A 23,283-nucleotide genomic window follows, 5' to 3' on the forward strand; every position below is an offset into this window, starting at 1 on the left:
AATGTTGTGTGTGTGGTCAGATGTGTATCCATTGCTTCTTGGGGGAAAAAAAGAGTATGGCATTATAGACAAGAAAGTTGAGATAAAAGGAAGTATGATTTATTCTTTATGTAATACTTTAGCCTCCTAATTCCTCATTCTACTCAGTTCCCATTACCTTCTCCATTTTTTCTCAGCCACACACAGGGATGTTCATTCCCTTAATCTTGCTTTCACCCGCAAGTGTTCTATTTCCAATTTCCAGAACTCTAAATTTCTGTCATCTGATCATAATCTTTTATCTTTCCATTTCTTCCACTGCCTTTGAAGCCTGCTCTTTATGCTTATTGTAATCTATAATCCCTCCATCCCTCAGTACTTTCCTAGGCCATTGTCTCTGCTCAGGCTATACTCTTCTCCTTTCCCAGGCATGAACTCTTTGTGAACAAGTTAAACCCTATTCTTTCCTCTTCTCTTAAATTCCCTTGTTCTTTTGCCTTACTACCAATCACACCTTGCCAAACTCCAACCCTAGGTCACTCCCACTATCCTCTTCTTTTGTTCTTACTCACTTACTATTGAAAAGAACTGTAGGAAATCATAAAACTCTGCTGAGTGGTCCATTACAAATTATACTAGCTAATGCCAACTGGGCCCACAGTAGTCAAATCAATAAGCATTTATTAAGCACTTTGCTATGTGCCAAACATTGTACTAAGTTGTGGAGATACAAAGAATGGCCAAAACAAAAGTCCCTCCTATCAAGGAACTTACTGTCTAATGAGGGAGACAACATGAAAACAACTGTACAAACAAGATCAAGATAGGATAAATTTGTGATAATCTGAAAAGGAACACATTAGCATTAAGGGGGATTGGGAAATGCTTCCTGCAGAAGGTCTGATTTTAGCTGGGATTTGAAAGAAGTCAGGGAATCCATAAGACAGAGGAGGGAGAGAATTCCAATTATCGGGGTACAACTTGTGAAAATGTATGGAATTTAGAGATCATGTATCATATGTGAGGAACACCAAGGATGCCAGCGTTAGTGGATTGTAGAGTACAAAGGGATGAGTAAGGTGTACAAAAACTGGAAAGGCCTTTAAAAGCCAAATAATTTTATATTTGATCCTGGAGGTGATAGAGAGGCAGTGGAGTTGTTTGAGTATAAGGTGACGTAATCAGGCCTGTGCTTAGGGAAGATTACTTTGACAGCTTAGAGGTTGGATTGGAATGAGGGAAGGTTTGAGGCAGAGAGACTGACCAGTGGGCTGTTTCAGTAGCTCAGGAGTGAAGTAATGAGGTTCTGCACTAGGGTGCTTTCTGTGTTAGAGAGGAAAAGGGGTTGTATATTTATCTTATAACAACAGGGACTTGGCAACTGATTGGATATTGGTGGTGAAGGAGAACGAGAAGTTGAGGATGACATCTCCATTGTGAGCCTGGGTGACTGGGAGGATGGTGGTACCCTCAGCAGTAATTGGGAAGCTTAGAAGAGGTCAGGGTTTTGGGGAAAAGATAATGAGTTCAGTTTTGGACATGTTGTTTGAAATGTCTACGAGACATCCATTTCAGGATGTCTGATAGGCAGTTGGAGGTGAGAGACTTAAAGTCAAGAGAGGTTATGGCTGGATAAGTAGATTTGAGAATCATTAGTATAGAAATTTGAGTCCATGGGCGCTAAGGAGACCATTAAGCAAAATGGTATAGAAGAAAAAGAGAAGAAGACCCAGGATAGAGCTTTGAGTGGGGAGGAGCAGTCATGTTTGGTGGGCATGACTTGGGTGAAGATCCAATTAAGGAAACTGAGAAGGAGCAGTCATACAGGTAGGAGGAAAACCAGGAGAGAGCAATGTTGCAAAAACCTAAAAAAGAATAAAGTATCAAGAAGAGGGTGATTGACAGTGTCAAAGGCTGAAGAAAAGTCAAGAAGTGTGAGGATGGAGAAAAGGCTATTAGATAATGGCAATTAAGATAACATTGGTAACATTGGAGAGAGTAGGAAGCCAGACTGTAGAGAGTAAAGAAGAAAGTGAGTTGGAAGCAAAATACTAATTATAGTTAGCATTTTTGAGGAGTTTTGTCATGAAAGGGAGGAGAGATATTCCAGGATAGTTAGCAGGAATCAATGGATCAAGTAAGGATTTTGTTTTCTGAAGATTGGGGAGATATGAGCATGTTTGTAGGCAGTAGGGAAACAGCCTACAGGGAGATGTTGAAGATTAGTGAGAGAGCAGGATGATAGAGGAGGCAGTCTCCTGGAGAAGATGGGATGGAATGTGATCACCTGTGCATGTAGAGGGGTTTGCTATGGAAGGAGAAGGGCTACCTCTTCCTGTGAGTTGGGTGAAAGAAGAGAGAGTAGCAAAAGGCATCTGAGTTATGTGAGATGAGGAGAGGAGAAGGAGCTTTTGGAGAATGGCCTCAATTTTGCTCATGTTTTTATGCAGCAGTTAAGTAGCCAGGAGACAAAGAGAGAAGATGAAAAAAAATAGAGGGGAGAAGAGTGGGGGAGGGTAAGGGGGGGACAAGAGAAAAATAGTGGATAGAGGGAGAGAGAAAAGGGAAAAAATAGTGGTGTGGGCAATTTGTTGGAGAGCACAGGATACGACGAAGGGTACATGTAGAGGGATCAGCATGGATAAGCAAAAGGAACACCTTTTCACATTATGATTATGATCACATAAAGAAATTTACTCCCTAATTAATTCCTCATTCCACTCAACACAGCAGCTATTTAAACTTTTTTATCCTCAAATTTTCTGTGATACTCCTTTCCCTCACCCTCTCTGCTAAGTAACTTGCTCCTTACTTCAAGGAACAAATTGAGGCCATTCTCTGAGAACTCCTTCTTCTTTACTCCTCACTTCTTCTGACCCCATCCATCCCCTGCCAACTCCTTTACTTCAGTCCCTGACAAAGGTATTCCTTCTGAGGCATCCATCTCTGGCTGCAGGGAACTAGATTAAAATGTAATTGGGAAATGTTTAGCAAAATAATAAAAATACAGCACAGTTTATGGTTTTCTAAGTCATTATGTGTAGCCTATAGGAATCTATTTCTATTTGAGTTGGACACAACTGCTCTACATATATCCTTGATCCCATCCACTCCTGTGTTCCACAAATTGCCTGCATCATTCTTATCACCTCTCCCAACCATCCTTTTCTCCCCTGTCTTTACCTACTTACTGTTTCCCTGCTGCACACACACAAATCTCTCCCATCCTTAAAAATCTGTACTAGATCCTACTATTTCCACCAGCTGTCCAAAATCTTATGCCCTTCTCAAACAAATTCCTTGAAAAAGCCATCTACTATCAGTACCCCCATCTAGTCTTAACACTTTTCTAAACCCTTCACAGTGTAGCTTCTCATCTCATCATTCATCTGAAGCTATTCTCCAGTTACCAATTTTCTCTTAATTACTAAATCTAATGACCTCAGTCTTCATTCTTTTTCACCTCTTTGTAGCATTTGACTTTGTGGTTGCCTTCTTCTGGGTATTCTTTTCTTTTCTTGGTTTTTCTGACTCTGCTCTCTCCTGGTTCCTCGTTCCTTGTTCATGATTCCCTAGTGCTCCATAGTCTGTGTAGCTGGATCTTTATGTCATAACCACTGACTTATTATTCTCTGGTGCTCTGTCCTGGGCCTTCTTATCTTTTCTGTTTATCCTCTCTCACTTGGTGAGCTCATTGACTTTTATTGTTTCAAGTATCTCTGATGATTCCCAAATCTTCCTAGTCTCTCTCCTGAGTTCTGGTCTTGCATCACTAGTTGCCTGTTGGTTATTTCAAACTATTTATCCTGGAGTCGTCTTAAGCTCAGAATGTCTAAAACTTATGATTTTGCCCTCAAACTCTTCCTTCTTCAAATTCCTCTATTATTATTGAGGTCACTACCATCCCCAGGTTTACAAGCTTGGTGACATCCTCGGTTCTCTTGCTCAGAACACATAGCCAAGCAGTTGTCAAATTTTGTAATTACTTTATTTTTAAAATCTTTTGCGTAACACAGGCATTACCCTAGTTCAAACTCTCACCTGGACTATTACAATAACTTTCTAATTGATCTGGCTTAAATCCCTCCTCATTCCAGGTCCAGCTGCCAAAAGATTTTCCTAAAACTTGAGTCTGACCGTGTCCCTTCCTTAACTCAGTAACAGTGGTTCTCTTTTATTTCCAGAGTCAGATATAAAATCTTTTGTTTGGGATTTAAAGTTCTTTACAATCCGGCCTTTTCTACTTTTCCAGTCTTTTTATACTCTACTGACTCTATATACTATATGATGCAGCCAGTACTGGGCTACTTGCTTTTTCCGCAAACACAACATTCCATCCTCCTTCTCCTTGACTTTGCATTGCTCACTTTCCTTTGCCTTGAATGTTCTCATTCCCAACCTCTCTGACTCTTAGAATCCCTGACTTCCTTTAAGACTCAGTTAAGGTACTATCTCCTCTAGGAGACCATTCCTGATCTTTCTGCTTCTAGTGCCATTTTTTGTAAGGTTATCTTCCATCTATTCTGTCTTTATCTTGTATATTCTGAATTATAAATGTGTCATCCATAAAAAATGTGAGCTAATTGACTGTGGAGATTGTCTGTACTTTTTATTTGTGTCCCTAGCACTTAGCATAGTGCTTGACATAGCAAGTGCTTAATAAATGCTTGTAGATTGACTGATTTTTATTGTTCTTGTTGTTAGAAGGGTTCAATTCTGAGAGTTGTGTTGGATATATCCAGAAATGAGTAAGGTGTACAAACAAGAGGCATTAATAAAACTTATTTTAGAAATTATAAACAATTAGGTTTATAAATTTTATTTAGTATATACTACAGAATCATAAGATCTCAAATTTGGAGGTGGCCTCAGACGCTATCTAATTCAATCATACCTAAAAAGGAAGCCATTATGGTGACCTTTGCTTCAGTTGAAAACATTAAGTTAGGGGGAATTCATTACCGTTTCAAGTTGTACATTCCCCTTTTGTACAGCTGTAATGATTAGAAATTTCTTCTTATCTCAAGCTAAATCTTCCTCTTTGCAAGATCCATCCACTGATCTCTTGTCTGGGACCAAGTTGAATGAAATTTTTCCCTCTTCTGTGTGAAAGCCTTTCAGATTCTTGAAGACAGTAATTATATATGCTGTAAATTTTCTCTTTTCCACAATAAAAATTCCTTCCTTCCACTGATGCTCATGTGATATGTACTGAGATGTTCTTCACTGTTTCAGCTGTCCTTTGGACATCTCATGCTTGTCCATATCGATCTTACACTGTGTCCAGAGCTAAAACCATTTTTCCAGATATGGTCTGAGAAGGGCCTTATGTAATATGCTATCATGTCTCCACCCCTCTATTACTATGCATTTTAAAAATATAGCCTTTTGTGACTGCTGTTTTATACTGCTGATTTGTTTTCAGCTTGTGGTCCACTAAAAACCCTGATCTTTTTCAGGTGAATTATTGTCTAGCCAAGGTTTTCCCTGGGAACCTTTATATTATACCTGTGAAATTGATATTTTTTAAAAGAACATATGTAAGATTATACATTTTTCCTTATCAAATGCCACTTTTTAAAGGATCCAGTGTTTTAGCCATTTGCTATGTTTTTGAATCCTGACATACACTGTATCAACCAGCTATTCCTTCTAGCCTTTTGTATCATCTGAAAAGTTGATAAGCATGACATCTATACCTTTTTCCAAGTCATTGAACAAAATGTTGAATAACACAGCATCAAACATATATCCTTGGGCCATTCTCCTTTCCAAGTTGACATCAAATCATTCATGACAATTCTTTCATTCTGGCCGTTTAGACAGTTTCAAGTTTACCTAGTGGTACTAATGTTTGTCTTGCATATCTCCATCTTCTCCATAAGAATAGTGTGAGGCACTTTGTTTGATGTGTTAAATCTCAGTAAACTATGTCTTTAATATACCTTAATCTACTAATTTAGTCACCTGAAAAAAAGTAAGAGGTTTAACTTAGAATTTCCAGTTTTTGATGAAACCATGCTGTCTTTTTGCTAACTGTCCCTTTATAACATGGAGAATTTTACCAGGAATTGAAGTCAAGATCATTTTTGTATATCTTTTGTAGACCCTACTTTTTTCTCTATTTTTTCCCTAAGTTGCAATCACATATTTACTTTAGGTCTTTGTTATCTTTCTCATTTTCTGAGTTTTTTCAAAATTCACTGGAAATGGCTTAGTGGTCACATCTACTAGTTCTTTCGGTACTCTGGAGGGTAATTCACCTGGGCTCTTTCTATACCCAATACATTTTCTCCAGATGTCTGTTATATCTAACTTTTCTAAAATTATTCAACTCATTTCTTATTTATTTTATGGTTAAGTTAATGTAGTTCTGAGGGGGTAAATTGAGGTCCCCCACTAGTATAGTTTTTACTATCTCTTTCTTCCTGTAATTCATTTGACTTTTCCTTTAAGAATTTGAATGCTATGCCATTTGGTGCACATATGTTTAGCATTGATATTACTTCATTGTCTTTGGTATCTTTTAGCAAAATATAGTTTCTCTGATGATCCCTTTCCCTGCCTTTTTTACTTCAGCTGAAGTATAATAGATTCTGCTCCAGCCCCTTATTTTAATTCTGTGTATGTCTTTCTGTTTCAAGTATGTTTCTTCTAAAGAGCATATTGTTGGATTCTGGTTTCTAATCCATTCTACTATCTGCTTCCATCTTTTGGATGAGTTCATTCAATTCACATTTACAATTATGCTTGATGAGTATTTCCTTCCATCCTACTTTGTTCAAGTCATTCTTCCTGCCCATCCTCTCTTTCTCTCCTCAAAAGGCTATTTTGCTTTTGATTACTACCTCCCTTAATCTGTTCTCCCTCTTATCACCTGATACCCTTTCTTTTAGCTCCTTTCCCTCCTACTTCACTGTTGGATGGACAGATTTCTATACCCAACTTTCCCCATTTTCCCTTCCATTGTAAAAACTCTTCTGTGTGTACCTCTTTTATGTGAGATAATTTTCCACTTTCTTCCTCTCCTTTCCTGCTTTTCCCAGTACAACTTCGTTTTTCAACCTTCCTTTTTCTTTTGATATCATCCTAACATAATAGATTTATACCCATGCCCTCTGTTTAAATAGACTCCTAACTGCCCAAGTGATTATAAAGTTTTGGGGTTACAGTATCATCTTCCATTTGGGAATGTAAACAGTTTAACCTTATTAAATTTCTCATGATTTTTCACTCATGTTTACCTTTTTATGCCTTTCTTTTGAATCTTGCTTTTCAATATTGGATTTTCTTTTCATTAGAATGTCTGAAAGGCCTCTTTCATTACATGTCCATTTTTTCCAATGTAGAAATTATACTTTGTTTTGCTGGGTAGGTTATTTTTTTTTAATTTTTTTTTGTATTTTATTTTTTTCCAGTTACATGTAAAGATAGTTTTTAGCATTCACTTTTATAAGATTTTTATTTCCAAAATTTTCTCCCCCCTCCAAGACAGCATACAATCTGATATAGGTTATATGTGTACAATCACATTAAATATATTTCGACATTAGTCATGTTGTGGGAGAAAAATCAGAATAAAAAGGAAAAACCATGAGAAAGAACAAACAAAAAACAAAAACAACAAAAAAGTGAAAATAATATGCTTTGATCTGCTTTCATATTCCATAGTTCTTTCTCTGTATGTGCATAGCATTTTCTGTCATGAGTCTTTTAGAATTGTCTTGGATCATTGTATTGCTGAGAAGAGCTAAGTCTATAATAGTTGGTCTTTGCACAGTGTTGCTGTTAACTGTGTATAGTGTTCTCCTGGTTCTGCTCACTTCGCTCAGCATAAATTCATGTAAGTCTTCTTAGTTTTTTCTGAAATCTTCCTGCTCATCATTTCTTATAGCACAGTAGTATTCCATTACATGCATACACAACGTGTTCAGCTGTTCCCCAATTGATGGGCATCCCTTTAATTTCCAATTCTCTGCCACCACAAAAAGAGCTGCTATAAATATTTTTGTACATGTAGGTCCTTTTCCCTTTTTTTTATGATCTGTTTGGGATATAGACCTAGTAGTGGTATTGCTTGATCAAAGGGTATACACAATTTCATAGCCTTTTAAGCATAGTTCCAAATTGCTCTCCAGAATGGTTGATCAGTTCACAACTCCTGGATAGGCTATTCTTGGTTGTAATCCTAGGTTCTTTGCCTTTTCAAATATCATATACTAAACCCTCTGCTCCTCTGTCATGGTAGCTGTTAAATCTTTTGTGATTCTGACTGTGGCTTCTGTGGCAATTTGATTTGGCTTTAATTTTTTTTTTCCTGCTTGCAGTATTTTTTTCTTGACATGGGAGGTCTGGAATTTGGGAGCTTCCTATAATCTGGAAGTTTTCATTTTGATATCTCTCCCAGGAGATGATTGGTGGATTCTTCTAGTTTCTATTTTGCCCTCTGGTTCTAAGATGACAGCTTGATAATTTCTTAAAAATATTTGATGTCTGGGCTCTTTTTTTTTTTAATCATAACTTTCAGGTAGTCTAATAATCCTTAAATTATCACTCCTTTATCTATTTTCCAGGTCACTTGTTTTTCTAATGAGATATTTCTGACTTTATTGTTTCTTGATGTCTTATGAACTCATCCACTTGACCAATTCTAATTTTTAAGAAACTGTTTCTTTCAGTGAGATTTTGTACTTCTTTTTCCATTTGACCAATTCTGTTTTTTTAAGGAGTTCTTTGCTTCAGTGACACTTTGCACTTCTTTTACCATTTGGCCAATTCTGTGTTATTTTTTTTACAGGTTTTTTGTGGGTGTGCTGCTATTAATTTTCTTTTCATGATTTTTTTTTTGCATTGCTCTCATTTCTTTCCCCAAACTGTTCCTCTACTGTTTCCTCTACTGTTCTTATTTTATTTTTAAGATAATATTTTTGCTCTTTTTTATCTCTTTATTTACCTCTTCTAGAAATTCTTCTTTGGGCTCATGTCCAATCTATATTTTGATTTTAAGCTTTGCTTGTATATGTTTTCATATTGTCTTTTACCAAGTTTGTGTCTTGATCTTCCCTGTCACCACAGTAGCTTTTTATGGTCAGATTCTTTATTTGTTTTTGCTTATTTTTCTAGCCTATTCTTAACTTTGGATTTTATGTTAAAGTTGGGCTCTAAGCCCACTTGGGTAAGGTAGGTGAGGTCACTTTTCCAAGCTTCAGGCTTTTTTGCTGTGCTATTGTCACATTTAGTTCTGAGAGTCTGTAAGTTTTCAGTGCTTCCGGGGTGGTGGTGATCTGGGGAGAGGTGTGGTCACTGTTCTTCTGGTCTGTGTCTAGTCCTTCCCCAAATAGTGCTTTTACTCGCTGATGATCACAACTCCTCTTCTTCCTGAAACTTTGACTCATACCCAGCCAGGTAGAGCCCCTTCTCCTTTGCAGCTGATTAGAAACACTACTCTCTGCCCTAGAACTAGGGCCCTTGTGCCCTCACAACTACAAGCACTCCTTCCTGCTCTAGAACTATAACCCAGAACTTGGTTATAGGTAATGGAGTTGCCAAATGGCACCTGGTCAATCCCCTTTCTCTGGCATTGAGACATTAGGAGGTGTCTTCATCGAACTTATCAAAAGGAACACAACTGTTCCAACTAAGAAGAACTAGGTGTTTTCTATAGCTGCTGATGGACAGACACAAGTGGAAATTAAAGTGTGTGCCAGATAGATAAATAGATACAGAGAGAGAGAGAGAGAAAGAGATTGAGACTGACACTGTGGACAATAAGATTCTTGGATAGTTTTCTTTGATTGGAATTCCACCACCTCTGCATGGAGTTCCACAAATTTAAGCTACATTTGACATTGATGGTATTGGGATTATATGTGTTTCTGAAAAAGTTGAAGGCAGAGGATGTGAACAACAAATTGTGTTCCAGTCTTCTAGTGGGTTAAGCGAAGATGATATTGAGAATATGGTTAAGAATGCAGAGAAGTATGCCAAGGAAGACAGGAGAAAGAAAGAATGTGTAGAAAGAAGCTATCAGTATGGCAGAAGGGATAGGATTATTCATGATACTGAAACAAAGATAGAAGAATTCAAAGACCAACTTCCAGCCAATGAGTGTGACAAACTAAAAGAAGAAATCTCTAAAATGAGAGTGGTCTTAGCTCGCAGAGATAGTGAAACAAGAGAAAACATCAGACTGGAAGCACCAACTCTCCAGCAAGCATCATTAAAGCTCTTTGAAATGGTATATAAAAAAATGACATCTGAGTGGGAGAAGGCTCTGGAAGTTCTACTTCTGTAGATCAGAAGGAAGACCAGAAGGAGAGGAAACAATAGTGTCACTACTCAACTAGAACAGAAATTGGGAGAAGATTGTGAAGCTTGGGAACAAAGGGGCACAAGGACCTTCCTGAGCAGAAATGGGCAAACTTCAATCTTACTGTGTTTTTGCAGTATTCTTTATTTAATTTCCTTAATGTGTAAATCTAGTGAGTGTATTAGCTAATATCATTTGACAGGTAATTCAGATAACACAAAGTTCTAAATGTTCACCACTAGCCTATCCTTATTTTCCAGTTGCGTGTAAATGGCAGTGGGGTACGGGGTAGTGTGGATTCGGTGATCATTGTAAAGGTTCAACACAATTATATGCAGCATTGACTAATTCCAAGGAGTGAAACAAAAAACCATGTCACAAAATTGAGGGTTGGGGACCATAATCCTTAAAAGACTCAGCAGAGACAAGTCCTTCTAGTAAGCTAAGTACATGTCTTCTGTGACTAGGGGACTCCCTCATCCCTAGCCCTTACAGTGCCAGTGGAGAAGCTATATTGAAAGAGATGCGTTTACTTTATTCCTTTTGAAACAAGGTGATTAATGAGGCTCTTAAACTTACCTGAAGCATCCTGTTTTTCCCACCTTCTAGCCTTTGCTTTAGGTATCTACTTCCTTGGTAATTGTTCTTTTGATCCTTTCTGGATTTTTTCTGAAAAATATATATGAAAAGAAAAGAAAAACCAAGCGTTTATTAAGCATTAAGTGGTGGGCACATAATGAGTGCTTAATAAATGCCTGTTGACTTGACTTTTAAATAAGTTATACTCTTTCAGAGCTATATTCCAGTCATATATCCCATTGTATCCGTTCTCAGTTTTATCTGTGTTGACAGATTTGTCTTATCCCTGGCATAATAATATTTAGTCTTGCTTATTTGCATTATTGCTTACTTTGTGCATTTGTGTGTAGCTAGCTGTCTGATGCCATAGGTTTTATTAATGGCTCCTTTCTTAGATTTTTGCTTCCTATGAATTTCTACATGTAATTATTCTGTTATTTAGCTTCAGGGATATAGATAGATGAGAGGAGGGGAAGAGGAAATTTTCTCTCCTTCTCCCACTTCCTTTTCAGTGTAAAGATTGATAAGTTTCCAGATAAATAAATTCTTATCAGCCTTTGTTATACTTCATCCTGACTGTGAGCCTTATTGTACCTATATTTTTAGCTGAGGTCTGGAAATTCAAATCCTGATCTCAGTACTATCCTTTTAACCAGCCTAAGCATTTAGAAAATCTGCTCTTTTCTTCTAAAGCCCTTCCTTTGACTGAAATGGTGAAAAATGCCACTTATAATGTTTTGCGTGTTTTGCTTTGAAATTCAAATTTCTTAGCAGTGTTTTCTAGGTTCCTTATTGTGCTATTTGTCCTCATATAAATCATCAGAGGGAAGTCCTTAGGTTAGACAAATTTTGTAGGTCTCTTTGTCACATTCCCAGGTACATCCTTTGGGAAGATAGTCGACCTCTCTGTTTGTTTCATAATGATAAATAGCCAATTCAGTACCCTTCAGCAACGAGTCTGCAGTATGTCTTTCTTCTTTTTTGGTCGTTCCTGAGTGGCCTCTTTCCTATGACACCTATGAATTCATCACTTCATTCTTTATAGCTCAAGAAGTTCCTTATTCTTGAGAGTATTAACTCGCCTCTACAGAAAAAAGTTCATCTGTATTACTTAACTCTAAAAGTTCAATAGTCCTTTCTTTACTTTTTTAATGTGACATTCTCCAACTGACTAATCTTTTAACAAAAGTTAGGATTCCCCTAAAGCTCTTCAGGTCCTTTTTCTTCATTTCTTACTTGAAGTTCTTTGCATTCCTTTAAGAAAAACTTCCTTTTCTTCAATAACCTGAATAAATAGAGCTTATTATCCCCATCCTTAAAGAACCTTTACTTGGCCCAGGCCTCTACTTAAACTTTCATCTATCTGTATCTCTCCTCTTTTTCACAGCCAGACTCTTAGTAAAGGTCATCTAAACTCCATCTCTTCATCTCCTGTTTACTTTCCAATCTTTTGTAATATGGCTTTTTATCCACAAATCTACTGAAATTACTCTCTTCAGCCTTACAAAAGTTCTTAGCTGCTAAATCCAGTGGCCTTTTCATTTCTTATTTTAATAAGCCATCCCTACAGCTTTCAGTAATGTTGAATACCCTGCTTTCTGGAGACTTTTTTCCTCCCTTGTCTTCTTTGACACTTAGTTCTCCTTCTTCCTGCCTGACCATTCTGTCTTAGTTTCCTTGGATAGATTGAGATCCTCCTCCTTTCATTAAGTGTTGTCATCCTTTAAGGCACTAACCTCAGCTTTGCTGGCACTGCTGTCTTCTCTCTTACTGGTTCTGAGGAGTTTAGTAATTATCTCAATGAAGAGATTTTCAAATCTATATATCCACCCAATGTGTCTCCTGAACTTCACTTCTGCATTATTAACTGCCCTGTGGACATCTTTACCTCCATATCCTGATGACTATCTACATCTTAAACTCAGGATTTCCAAAAGAGAACTACTCCTATTTTCCTCTAAACCTCTCCCTTCTCTAGACTTCACCATTTCTATTGAAGACAACATCATCCTTCCACCCAGGTTCACAACCATAGAGTCAACCATGACTTCCTTCTCCCTCACTTCCAGTATGTAGTTAACTCCCAAGTATTGTCAGTTGTACCTACACAAAATGTCTTGCCATGGAAAAATTCCCATTTTCCCACATAAATCTCTAGTCCAGCCCTCTTCTGTGGACTATTACAGTAGCCTCCTAATTGATCTTCCTGCTTCTAGTCTTTCCTCTCTCCAGTCCAGCCTCCATACAGCTGCCAAAATAATCTTCCTGCAGTACAAGTTGAATATGGTTATCTTAGGGCACAAAAATCTTCAGTGGTTTCCTTTTACCTCTAAGATGAAGGTAAGTAGGAGCCTCAGCCTAGCTTCAAAGCCTACCACAATCTGTCAGGACCCTTTGCAATCTTTTTTTCTTATTAGTATCCTTTACGAGACCTCTGTTTGAGTCCACCTGGACTACTGACTGTTCCTTGACCTTGACATTTTGTCTCCTGACCCTATCTTTGTACAGGCTACCCTCCATATCTGAAATATATGCCTTCATCACTTCTGTCTCTTAAAATCCTTAGCTTGCTTCAAGACATTGCTCAAGTTCCACCTTTTCTGTTTCTGACTGTATCCCCCAATGTTAATTTTGTTTCCATCTTTAAAATTACTTTGTATTTTTTAATGTACTTTACATTTACTTATGTGTGTTTATATCGTTACCCCTTCTCCCTCCCTGCTCAAGAATGTTAGCTTCTTTTTTTTTTTCCAGCCAAAGACAAGGTTTATTAGAACATCCATCATATTGGGCAGACTCTTAAGGAGTCTAAACATGAGTAAGCAGTGGCTAGATTTTAAGAATCAGAGCATCTTAATGGAGACAAGATGGACCTTATATACAGAAAGACTATGGGAGGGATCTAGGAGCGGCCAAGTAGTCTGTGAGGTAATAGAATGCCAGGGACCTGGACCACGTGGCCAAGGGAGAATGGAGAAATGGCCTGGGGCCATAGGGAGGTCCAAAAAGAAAGGCCAGTTGATGGGATTATAGCCTCAGGGGAATGCCAGAGATTTGGCCATGTGGGAAAGGTCAGGGTGTTTCCTTTCTGGGGCCCAGATCCCAACCCCATCATTCCCCCCCTCAAACAAATGGGACCGAAATTCTTTTGGAGTAAGGGGTGAAGGTCTCAGCTTCTGAAACTGCTTCTTGCTGGCAAGGGGCATAGAGCTGTCTCTGCCTCGAGGGGGTCCCAAAGAGGAGGTTGACTGGAACCGAGCACAAGCTGCGTCCAGGGAGCTATGGGGGGAAATTGGCTGGTACTTGCTGTTTGCTACCAACTGTAGGTGAATGGCCCATAGTCTGGAAGACATAAATCTGACAGAAAAAAACTGCAGGGCCAAGATATAAAGCAGGGGCTAGATTTAGGGCCCAACTTTGAGAGGATAAAACATCCTTAGCTCTGTTTGGATTCAGTTTTCCAACCATGCAGTATCAAATCCACCTCATGGCCAGACTCAGGAATAGCCCGGTGGGTAATATTCCCTTTCAAAGGAACATAATGGGGAAACTGAGCCAGGAGGATCCAATCTTAGACTGAGGCTAAAATTGTCCTCTCAGCTTTTCCCCAAGCTGACTTCCCACCAGTATCACCTTCTCTGAGTAGCTTGTGGCATTTCTCTCAGATGGTGGATTATTGATTATTGATGGATTATGACCTATCAGACAACTCAAAATAAAATTCTATGAGCTTTTACCTCAAACAGCAAGTTTTACTAAGCTTAGGAAAAACTTTAAGTTTTTAAATTTATCCTAATGTAAAAAGCCAATCATTAGAGATTTCTATACACTTGCAAATTCTCAGCAAGCCGTACATAACTGATACAGAAAGTTCACCAATTTGAAACTTGATACAAACCCATTACCAATCAGGTGACTTCAGTTTTGTTAAATGCACTTTCAAATTACTTTACACAGTGTATCAACATCTCCTCCTTAACAGTTAAAACTACAGATTTAAAAGAGCATGCTTACCCAAATTAAGAGGCCAGCTTCTTTACCTTGAGCAGGATGTGCTGAACCTGGGTGATGCTTCCAGGCAAAGGTTGCCCTAGGGCCCTAGGCCATTCATTGCCAGGGGGGGCCTACACTGTAGCTGCTGCCCCCCCCCTTCCTTTCCCAGGTGGGGGAGGGCAAATGAAAGGTGTTTCAAAACTCCACAAAACCTCCAGAATATGCCAAGATATTTTTAGCTGTTCTAACTTTCCCCTGTAACCTCCATGAAGGAGAATTCAGCGGTGTAGAGGGAAGGGAGTAAGTAAGCCTCAGAGAACCAAAAAGCAACTGCAGTTTTCTCTAATTCCCTAGCGCTGAGGGAATTAACAGATACATTTCCTAGTCCTCTATGCTGCGGAAGGTGTACCCAGGTCCATGGCCTTGAACCAACCCAGTGGACCGAGAGCCTGAGAGCGTCAGGCTGAGTGTGAGACAGCCTCATAACTGTCTGCCAGAAAAGCACCTCCAAGCCTTGGTGCTTAGAGAGCAACCCCAACTGCAGAGCAAGAAAGGAGGGGAGGGGGGAGACTTACATATCTTCCAGTCTTGGCTGGAGAAAAACTTGGGGTGAGGCAGTTCCCCGTACAGGCTACCAAAATGATGCGGTTTAGGGCTTCAGGGGTCCTGGGACCGCAAAATCACAATGGGTCCTGCCCGAAAGAATTCGACCCAAGCCTTCTTTCAGCCCAAGACAAAGGTTTGTTAGGACATCCATCGTATTGGGCAGACTCTTAAGGAGTCTAAACATGGGTAAGCAGTGGCTAGATTATAAGAATCTAAGCAGTGGCTAGATTTTAAGAATCAGAGCCGAATGTTAGCTTCTTAATAGGAGAGATCTTTTTCATTTTTGTGTCCAGAGTACCTAACTTGAGGCCATTTGTGTAGTTGGCACATAATAAATGTTCATTAAATTGAATTGAATTTCACCATATATTCTCTAGGAATGAATATCATCTTGCTTATATAGCTGTTATTTGGTACTGGCAGAAATAGTTATTTATATTTTCTGCAAATCCCTAAACAATTCCTTCCCCTCCCTCTCCCCCAACCCTGTACTTGTAAGAAGAAAGATCCTCAGTCCTTTGTTGGTAGCTCTGGTAGTTAAACTGCTATTAATTATGCTGGCAGTTCCTGAGCAAGGCTCAGTTTCATATTGAATTACTCTGGTGGTTTTTTTTTTTTGTTTTTTTTTTTTTATGATATGAAGCTGGCTTGCCTTGATCGGTGATTAGCACTTATTATCAAATCCTAATGGAAACAGACACTTGGCCTGAGATCCTCAAACAAATTGAATCATAAGCAAGGCTCTGTTTAATTGTCTAGTTACATACCTCCTTTCCACTTTTCATGATAAAGGGCAGAACTTCCATGTCTTTCTCAGGACACTTCAGTTGATGTGATATGCTATATTACGTATAATACAAAGGTGGTACAGGGGATAGAGTGTTGGGCTTGGAGTTAGGAAGACCTGAGTTCAGATCCTGCCGCAGATATTAACTAACTTTGTGATCATGGGCATGTCAATTAAATTCTCTTAGTCTTCCTTTCCTCATGTTTAAAGTACAAAGAATGAATAGTAATTCAGTGACCTCTCAGGTCCCTTCCAACTTGAAATTTGTGATTGTGTCATTCCCTGAAGCTAAGGAATATACACTATAGTTAGCAAGATAAGACATAGTAAATAATGTAGTACAATGCAATAAGTGTCAGGTGAGTTATACACAGAGATTACTATAGGCTTGATTTTTAAGGATGTGGAACTTGGCTAGATTTTAAAACATCTGGATGTGTAGCAAAAAGCACATTTTAGGAAGGAGGAATATGTACATCATATTTGGTAAATATACTACCCTAGCCAAAATAGAGATTTAATGTTGAGGAGAACAGAAAAATAGGAAATGTGGCTTGAATTCATATAATAGATGCATTGCCTGTGGTAAGTTAAAGGCAAATGGAGATCCACTAAACTATTTGGGGGAGGCATGATAATGTAAAAAAATTTATATTATGAAAATTATCTAGCAGCAGTGTGCTGATCAAATTGGAGGGAGGGCATTATAGATAAAAATGTTACCAATAAATTAGAAGAGCATTATAATAATCTAGGTTTAAAGCGACAAAAGCCCATTCTCAGTATTGGCAGTGGGAAAGGGAATAAAACATGAGGTGAGATAGTACAAATAGAAAATGTAGAGCATTCAGTGATTTTTAGATGTGGGAGAGGGAAAAGAATAAAAAAAATGAGTGTGAAATACCAGCCATTACAATGATAGAAACAAGAAAGTCAGAAGGACAAGTATTATGCAAATGTTATATTACATTATAGTTACTATTGATAAATTGTGAAATACTCGATGGCAGGTATCTTACCAAAAAATGTATATTTATTTTTCTGTAGGAGCTTATGGAAACACTTCCGTGCTGTCAGCCTTTGTTTATTTTTACTAGTGTTCCCTGCTTATATGGCTTACATGATATGCCAATTTTTCCACATGGATTTTTGGCTTCTCATCATTATCTCCAGTAGCATCCTCACTTCTCTTCAGGTAAGCCCAAGAATAAATTCATGTGACATTTTACTTGATTTTTTTCTCTTTTGGGATGAAGGAATGAAGGAATGAATTTCCTTTGGGTTAATTATTGTAGATGGTATAGTTATCATGTAAGTTACATTCTTTTGCATTTTAGTCATTTGATTACAATAATCGGGATATATGATGTTAGTGTTCTGGTTCTAGTGCCATTGTATTCTTCTTGAGTATCTCTCCTCTCCCCCTTAGTTTCCTCCTCTACTCCCATTTCTATTTTTCTAAATGGCATGATACAGAGCTACCATGTAAAATGACTTGAGAAATAGATACCCTTGGAAAAATCAATGTTTTCAGTGTTTTTTTAATTGATTTTTTTCAAGATGTCAGCAACAAATATAATATTGCAAAAAGACATTTCTAATTTGTAATTAGAAACATTGTTAATTTTTAAGCATTTTGTGCTTCTAGGCTAATAACATTAATATATTTTATTAAATGCAACCTTTTAAGACATCTTTGAAGCTCAGTTTGAACACTTATGTGCCAGGAGCTCCCCTAAACCCCACTGGGAGCTTCTGCTTTCCTACTGCCAGAATGGTGGCATCCATCCAATACTAGTGGTTGATCAGTGATAAATTGACCTCCATCTCTAGATTACACTCAGTACAGGGAGCGGTAGCCAGATATCCCAAAGCAAATATGCAGAATTTCTAGCTATCATTGAAGAACTAGAGGAAGAGATCAGACCCATATATGTGGGAATCAATAATGCCATGGAGAGGCTAAAATAAGATAACCTTCATGCTTGAAGATTAGTTTGGCTTGGCAGAGAGGAAGTGGAATGCACGATCTTCATCTGCAATTTCACTTCTAAGATTTTCCGTATCTTTGTCAAGAAGATAGTGTAACACTCTTATGATTTTTTGTTTTTTGAAAGTCACTAATCCTTTTTTTTTTTTAATGTTCTCACAGTTTGGTTTCCTTCCTTTTTGTGTCTTCCCTTTCCCAGCACAGAATCTATAAGAATAGAAGAAAAGATGATTAGAATTTGAATGTTAGGTAGTTAGAAATGACCTAGGTTACTTTAAAAAAAAAAGAGTCCAAAAACTGCTTGTAGAAAGGTCTGTTTTGTTAAGGAACCTCCTGAATTTGTCTTCTTTAGTTGCTATATTTTCCAGGCTGGACCCGGAGTATGCAAGAGACCCTGAACGTGTCAAGTCCTGCTTGAGCTGACAATATATTGTTTGCATTCCACACTGGACTCCCTGTGTGTCCTTGGGAGTCAAGACAGGCACCAGTCAGTCTACACTAGACTGAGAAACTGCTTGTGCAGCTGGGACTACAGACCATTTGTGGTCTAGCAGTTCCCAAGGGAAAAGAATACTACTTTTGCCATCCCTCTTTGTCTTCCCCTTCCTGTGGGGAGAGGGGGATTAGTCCTTTCCCTACCCCTACTGCTCTTTTGCTCCTCCCAAGCCACTCCCACTTCAGAGGAAATTTCTGTCCCTCCTCTTCCCTTTGTTGCAATGTCATAAATATGCAAGCTTCTATTTGTAACTCCTTGCACTTGGAGTTCTACATACATGTTCATTTCTCTTGTAATAAATCCAGTTGCAATGCATGTCTCATGGACTTGTGATTTTCTTTTTTTTTTTTTGGTTAACAGTTTTCATTGCTGCAAGCTTAAGATTTACTGCCCTACTAAGATTTTCTTCCTTTGCATATGCTTTACATCAGCCAAATTGCTGTTCTTTGAACCTTTCCCAAAGCTCCAACAGCTCTATGGATTTTGTTTTTCATGAGTAGATGCTTACTGTAATGTTTTTACCTGGTAGTTTGTTATGTCTCAAATGGCCACATAATTTTGCCATTTTGACAATTTATCATTTTATTATTTTTTTTGCATGTAAGCATTTTCATGATTATTTTTTTTAAAGTCAGTCCAATATGAATGAGTTATAAATACAGAGGACCAAATCAGTCTATCAAAAACTTAAGAACCCTTATTATTGCCTTTTATTATAAGATGTCAGCTCTTGAATTTGCCATAGATTTTTTTTTAAATCTAGATAATGACAAACTGCTATTTGCCTTTTTGTATGTATTTATTACTTGATGTAATAGTTTATGATTATTAACAGTTTTTATTTAAAAAAACACTATCTTTTAAGCTTCTGAGTTTATAGTTTAGTAATTGTTTTACATACTTTTTTAGTAGCCTTCTTGTGGCACAAAGATCCATATTTATTGAAAGACAGTTTCTAGTACACTGTAATATTTATGTATATGAAATGTATCATCAAATGTATTTCATTGTGAAACATTTCAGACAAATGGTCTCTTCCTACAACCTTTTTTCTTTTCCTTACCACCCACTCCTTCCAAAACTTCTTATAATCTTTTATGTTAAATTTTGTTTTGACATAGGAGGTGATAAGTCTAAACAAATACACAAGCCATTAACACAGTATATTTCCTGAAAACAGTTAGGAAAAGAAGCATAAGACAGTGGTAGTAGGTATAACAAGTATTCTTAAGTAATTTAGTAATATACTTTAGTAATAAGGAATGAGAAGGGTTTGTCCTTTAACTTTGTCAGTATCAGCATTATCCATTGTATTTGGACAAGATAGTCTTGCTAGTTTAATGTTGTCTTCATTTACGTGACTGTAGTCATTGTGTTGTATTATTCTTTTACATTTGTTTTCTTAACTACATCACTTCATGCCAGTCTTCCCTTATTTCTTTCAATTTTTTACATTTGTCGTTCTTTATGATACAATAATATTCTTGAATATTAAAATTTCATTATTTGTTTAGCCATTCTTCAATAACTGGATGGGTTGTCACTAACTTTTTGCTTTGAATGTGTTTAAAAGACAGACATTTACTTTTAAAAAGTATCTTATTGAATAAGAAATTATGAGTAGCCTTGTAAATTTTCTTGTATAATTCCAAATTGCTTTCTAAAATGGTTAAATTGATTCATCATTCTAAGAGAGTAAATTTACCTTAAAAATTGATAAATATGTGCTCTGATTTTACATCCCTAATACTCCACTGAAACACCTGTCTTTGTCAAAGGTTACTACTAGTGACTACTTTCTTGTTGAAACAAATCTTTTATTTCATCTCATTCTCCTTTACTTCTGTAATGTTTTAATTCCATTGAATTCTGTCTTCTCCCTGGGCTTCTGTAAATACTACATTAACCTGCTTCTTTTCTCAACCCTGTGAACGTTACTTCTCCATTTTCTTCACTGGATTCTTTGTCATTCCTACCCTGTGTGTTTTTCCTGAGGTTCAGTCCTTGTGTAGTAATCACTCTATACTCTACTTTAAAGAGCTTATCTGTACTTGTGGCTTTCAGTATTATCACAAGCCCATAATTTAGCCTTCCTTGCTCTTCATCTCAGAATACTCTACTTGCAGTTTTTCTGGCAAAATGTGGCACTTTAATGATTCATTAGGTTGTCTAATAATGGTATTGTTTTTTTTTTTGTTATCCCAACTGTGGATTAGTAAGTTTTTTTTGGTAGCTGGCCCTTCATACCTTTTTCTGTAACTGTATTCTTTACTATACTAAACACACATTACACTAACTCAATAAGTACTAATTGGTTGATTAATTGGTACAACCCCCATATCACTCAAACTAAAATTAATTGAAAAGACTTCCTTTAGAGAATTTGGAGTTATTTTTCTTGTTTTGAAGGTCTGTGGAAATTGAAACTTTTGTTTGAATTTTTGCCTGCCAATTTTTCCTGTTATCTTACTATTCTCCTAAGTATCCAAAGCCTTTGTATTTAGTAAGAAACAAAAAGACAGTTGAGAAAATGATAATACACTAGTAAGTTTCAGATGTTAATAAGCTGCACATTTTTCCTTGTATAATTTTAACATAAATAATTAAATATCAAGAGCAGCACTCATTTTAAGTAATCTAGCTTTCCCTGTCAAAGATGAAATGTGACAACCTACAAACAATAAGAATGATTCTTGCTTCTTTTTTGTATTTTGTGAACAAAATTTTTCAGCCTTTAAACTTTGTGCTTTCAGGTTCTGGGTACACTTTTTATTTATGTGTTGTTTATGGTTGAAGAATTCAGAAAAGAGCCAGTGGATAACATGGATGATGTCATCTACTATGTGAATGGCACTTACCGTCTGCTGGAATTTCTTGTGGCACTCTGTGTTGTAGCATATGGTGTTTCAGAGACCATCTTTGGAGAATGGACTGTGATGGGCTCCATGATCATCTTTATTCATTCCTACTACAATGTGTGGCTTCGGGCCCAGCTGGGGTGGAAGAGCTTTCTTCTCCGCAGGGATGCTGTGAATAAAATAAAATCGTTGCCCATTGCTACAAAAGAGCAGCTAGAGAAACACAATGATATTTGTGCCATCTGTTATCAGGTACCCAGCGCAACATAAAAATCTAAGTGGTTGGGGAAATGTGGTATAATTACTCTTCAGGTTTATATTAAAATCCATTTAATTTAAATTCCCAAGAAGAAATGAATATCTCCTAAGCAACTAAATGACTTTAAGCACCTTAAACAACTTTTAGGAAATACTTTGTCTTTTTAAAAATATTTAGAAGTTTAACATTTGGCCACTGTGATACTAATACGTTGTTGTTATTGTTTTCGATACTTGTTGTGCACCCACAAATGAAGGAAAAACAGGTCAGATGTATATTATATTCACTCATGAGTGCATATACTATAGATCAGGGATTGGGAACTTTGGAAAAATGGTGTTTGCCAAGGTTCTGACCCCCCTTTCCTTCTGGCGTGTTGGGGGGTGAGGAGATATGTGATTTCATCAGAGGGAGGTTGATGAGAACATGCCAACTGCTGATCCTCCTAGTGGGTAGTTGGTGACTCACAAGTTTTTCCCCGCCTAACTTTTCTCCCTTCAGGGAAGTGCATGATGCTAGCAGTCAACTTGCATGCCAGTGAAAATTGGCTTGTTTGCCATCTTTGGCATATGTGCTGTAAGTTGCTGGCTCCTGCTGTAGATAAATTAAAGTTAATGTTGCAATCAACTTTGCAATGGAAAATGGACTTACAACTTAGCCACATATACAACAGAGTACTTTATACACACATGACATTGCACTGGGGACAATAGTTAAGGTCACCGGTTGAGAATGGCTTATAGTCTAAATTATTTTGTTCTTTCTAGGCTGCTAGTAGCATAAAGAGGAGGAGGTGGAAACAGGCATACATAGCATATGCCTTTTTTCCCCAAAGTTGTTTTTAAATATAATTAAGGTGTGTTGGTCATTCAGTTTTTTCTTATGATAAATAGAAACAACATGCCTCCTAGAACTTGAATATGTTTCTAAAATTGTTTTTTTCAAAATGTTTTGTGTGTTACTAGTTATGGTTGGGGGAGAAGGTGATAGGGAATGTACAAAAAGTTATAAATCAGAGATTTTAATTCAAGTAGTTCTACTTTTAACTTTCTTAGTTACAGGAAATAAGTTGCAATATCATACAGCAAACATTATTACCTTCTGCACATATTTAGGAAAATATATGTTAAAAAGATATGGTCCTTTGGCTTCAGAAGCCCTCCCTAGAAGTTCTTGACATTTCATTAGAACTGTTTAGTTTCCCCCTTTCCTTGCTTGTCATTTTAATATTTCTTTTGTTGAGAGATTCAAATCAACTGCTGATAACACAAAAAAAGCTTAAGCTTCCTATTTGCTGCTTTCATTGTATGACTTTCTGCTTGCAAGTAACTCCCAAGTGTTACCAGCTCTTGGTATAGAAGATTGCTTGGAGTAGTTCTAGCACTTTTAAAAAATATTTATTATATTTCTCTTATATTTACAAAAAA

General features: G+C 37.3%; 1 protein-coding gene across 1 annotated transcript in view; it reads left to right on the plus strand.

The window, feature by feature from the left end:
- RNF145 (ring finger protein 145) overlaps nucleotides 1–23,283 on the plus strand; it is a 90,626-nt gene that overhangs the window by 65,051 nt on the left and 2,292 nt on the right. Inside the window, exons 9-10 of the mRNA XM_027841906.1 lie at nucleotides 17,301–17,448; nucleotides 21,493–21,849. Coding sequence (XP_027697707.1) covers nucleotides 17,301–17,448; nucleotides 21,493–21,849 — 505 coding nt within the window. The remainder of the gene's footprint in view (nucleotides 1–17,300; nucleotides 17,449–21,492; nucleotides 21,850–23,283) is intronic.

This window comes from Vombatus ursinus, unplaced genomic scaffold (assembly GCF_900497805.2).
Source record: "Vombatus ursinus unplaced genomic scaffold, bare-nosed wombat genome assembly UNPS02014863.1, whole genome shotgun sequence".
NCBI classification, from domain to species: Eukaryota; Metazoa; Chordata; class Mammalia; order Diprotodontia; family Vombatidae; genus Vombatus; species Vombatus ursinus.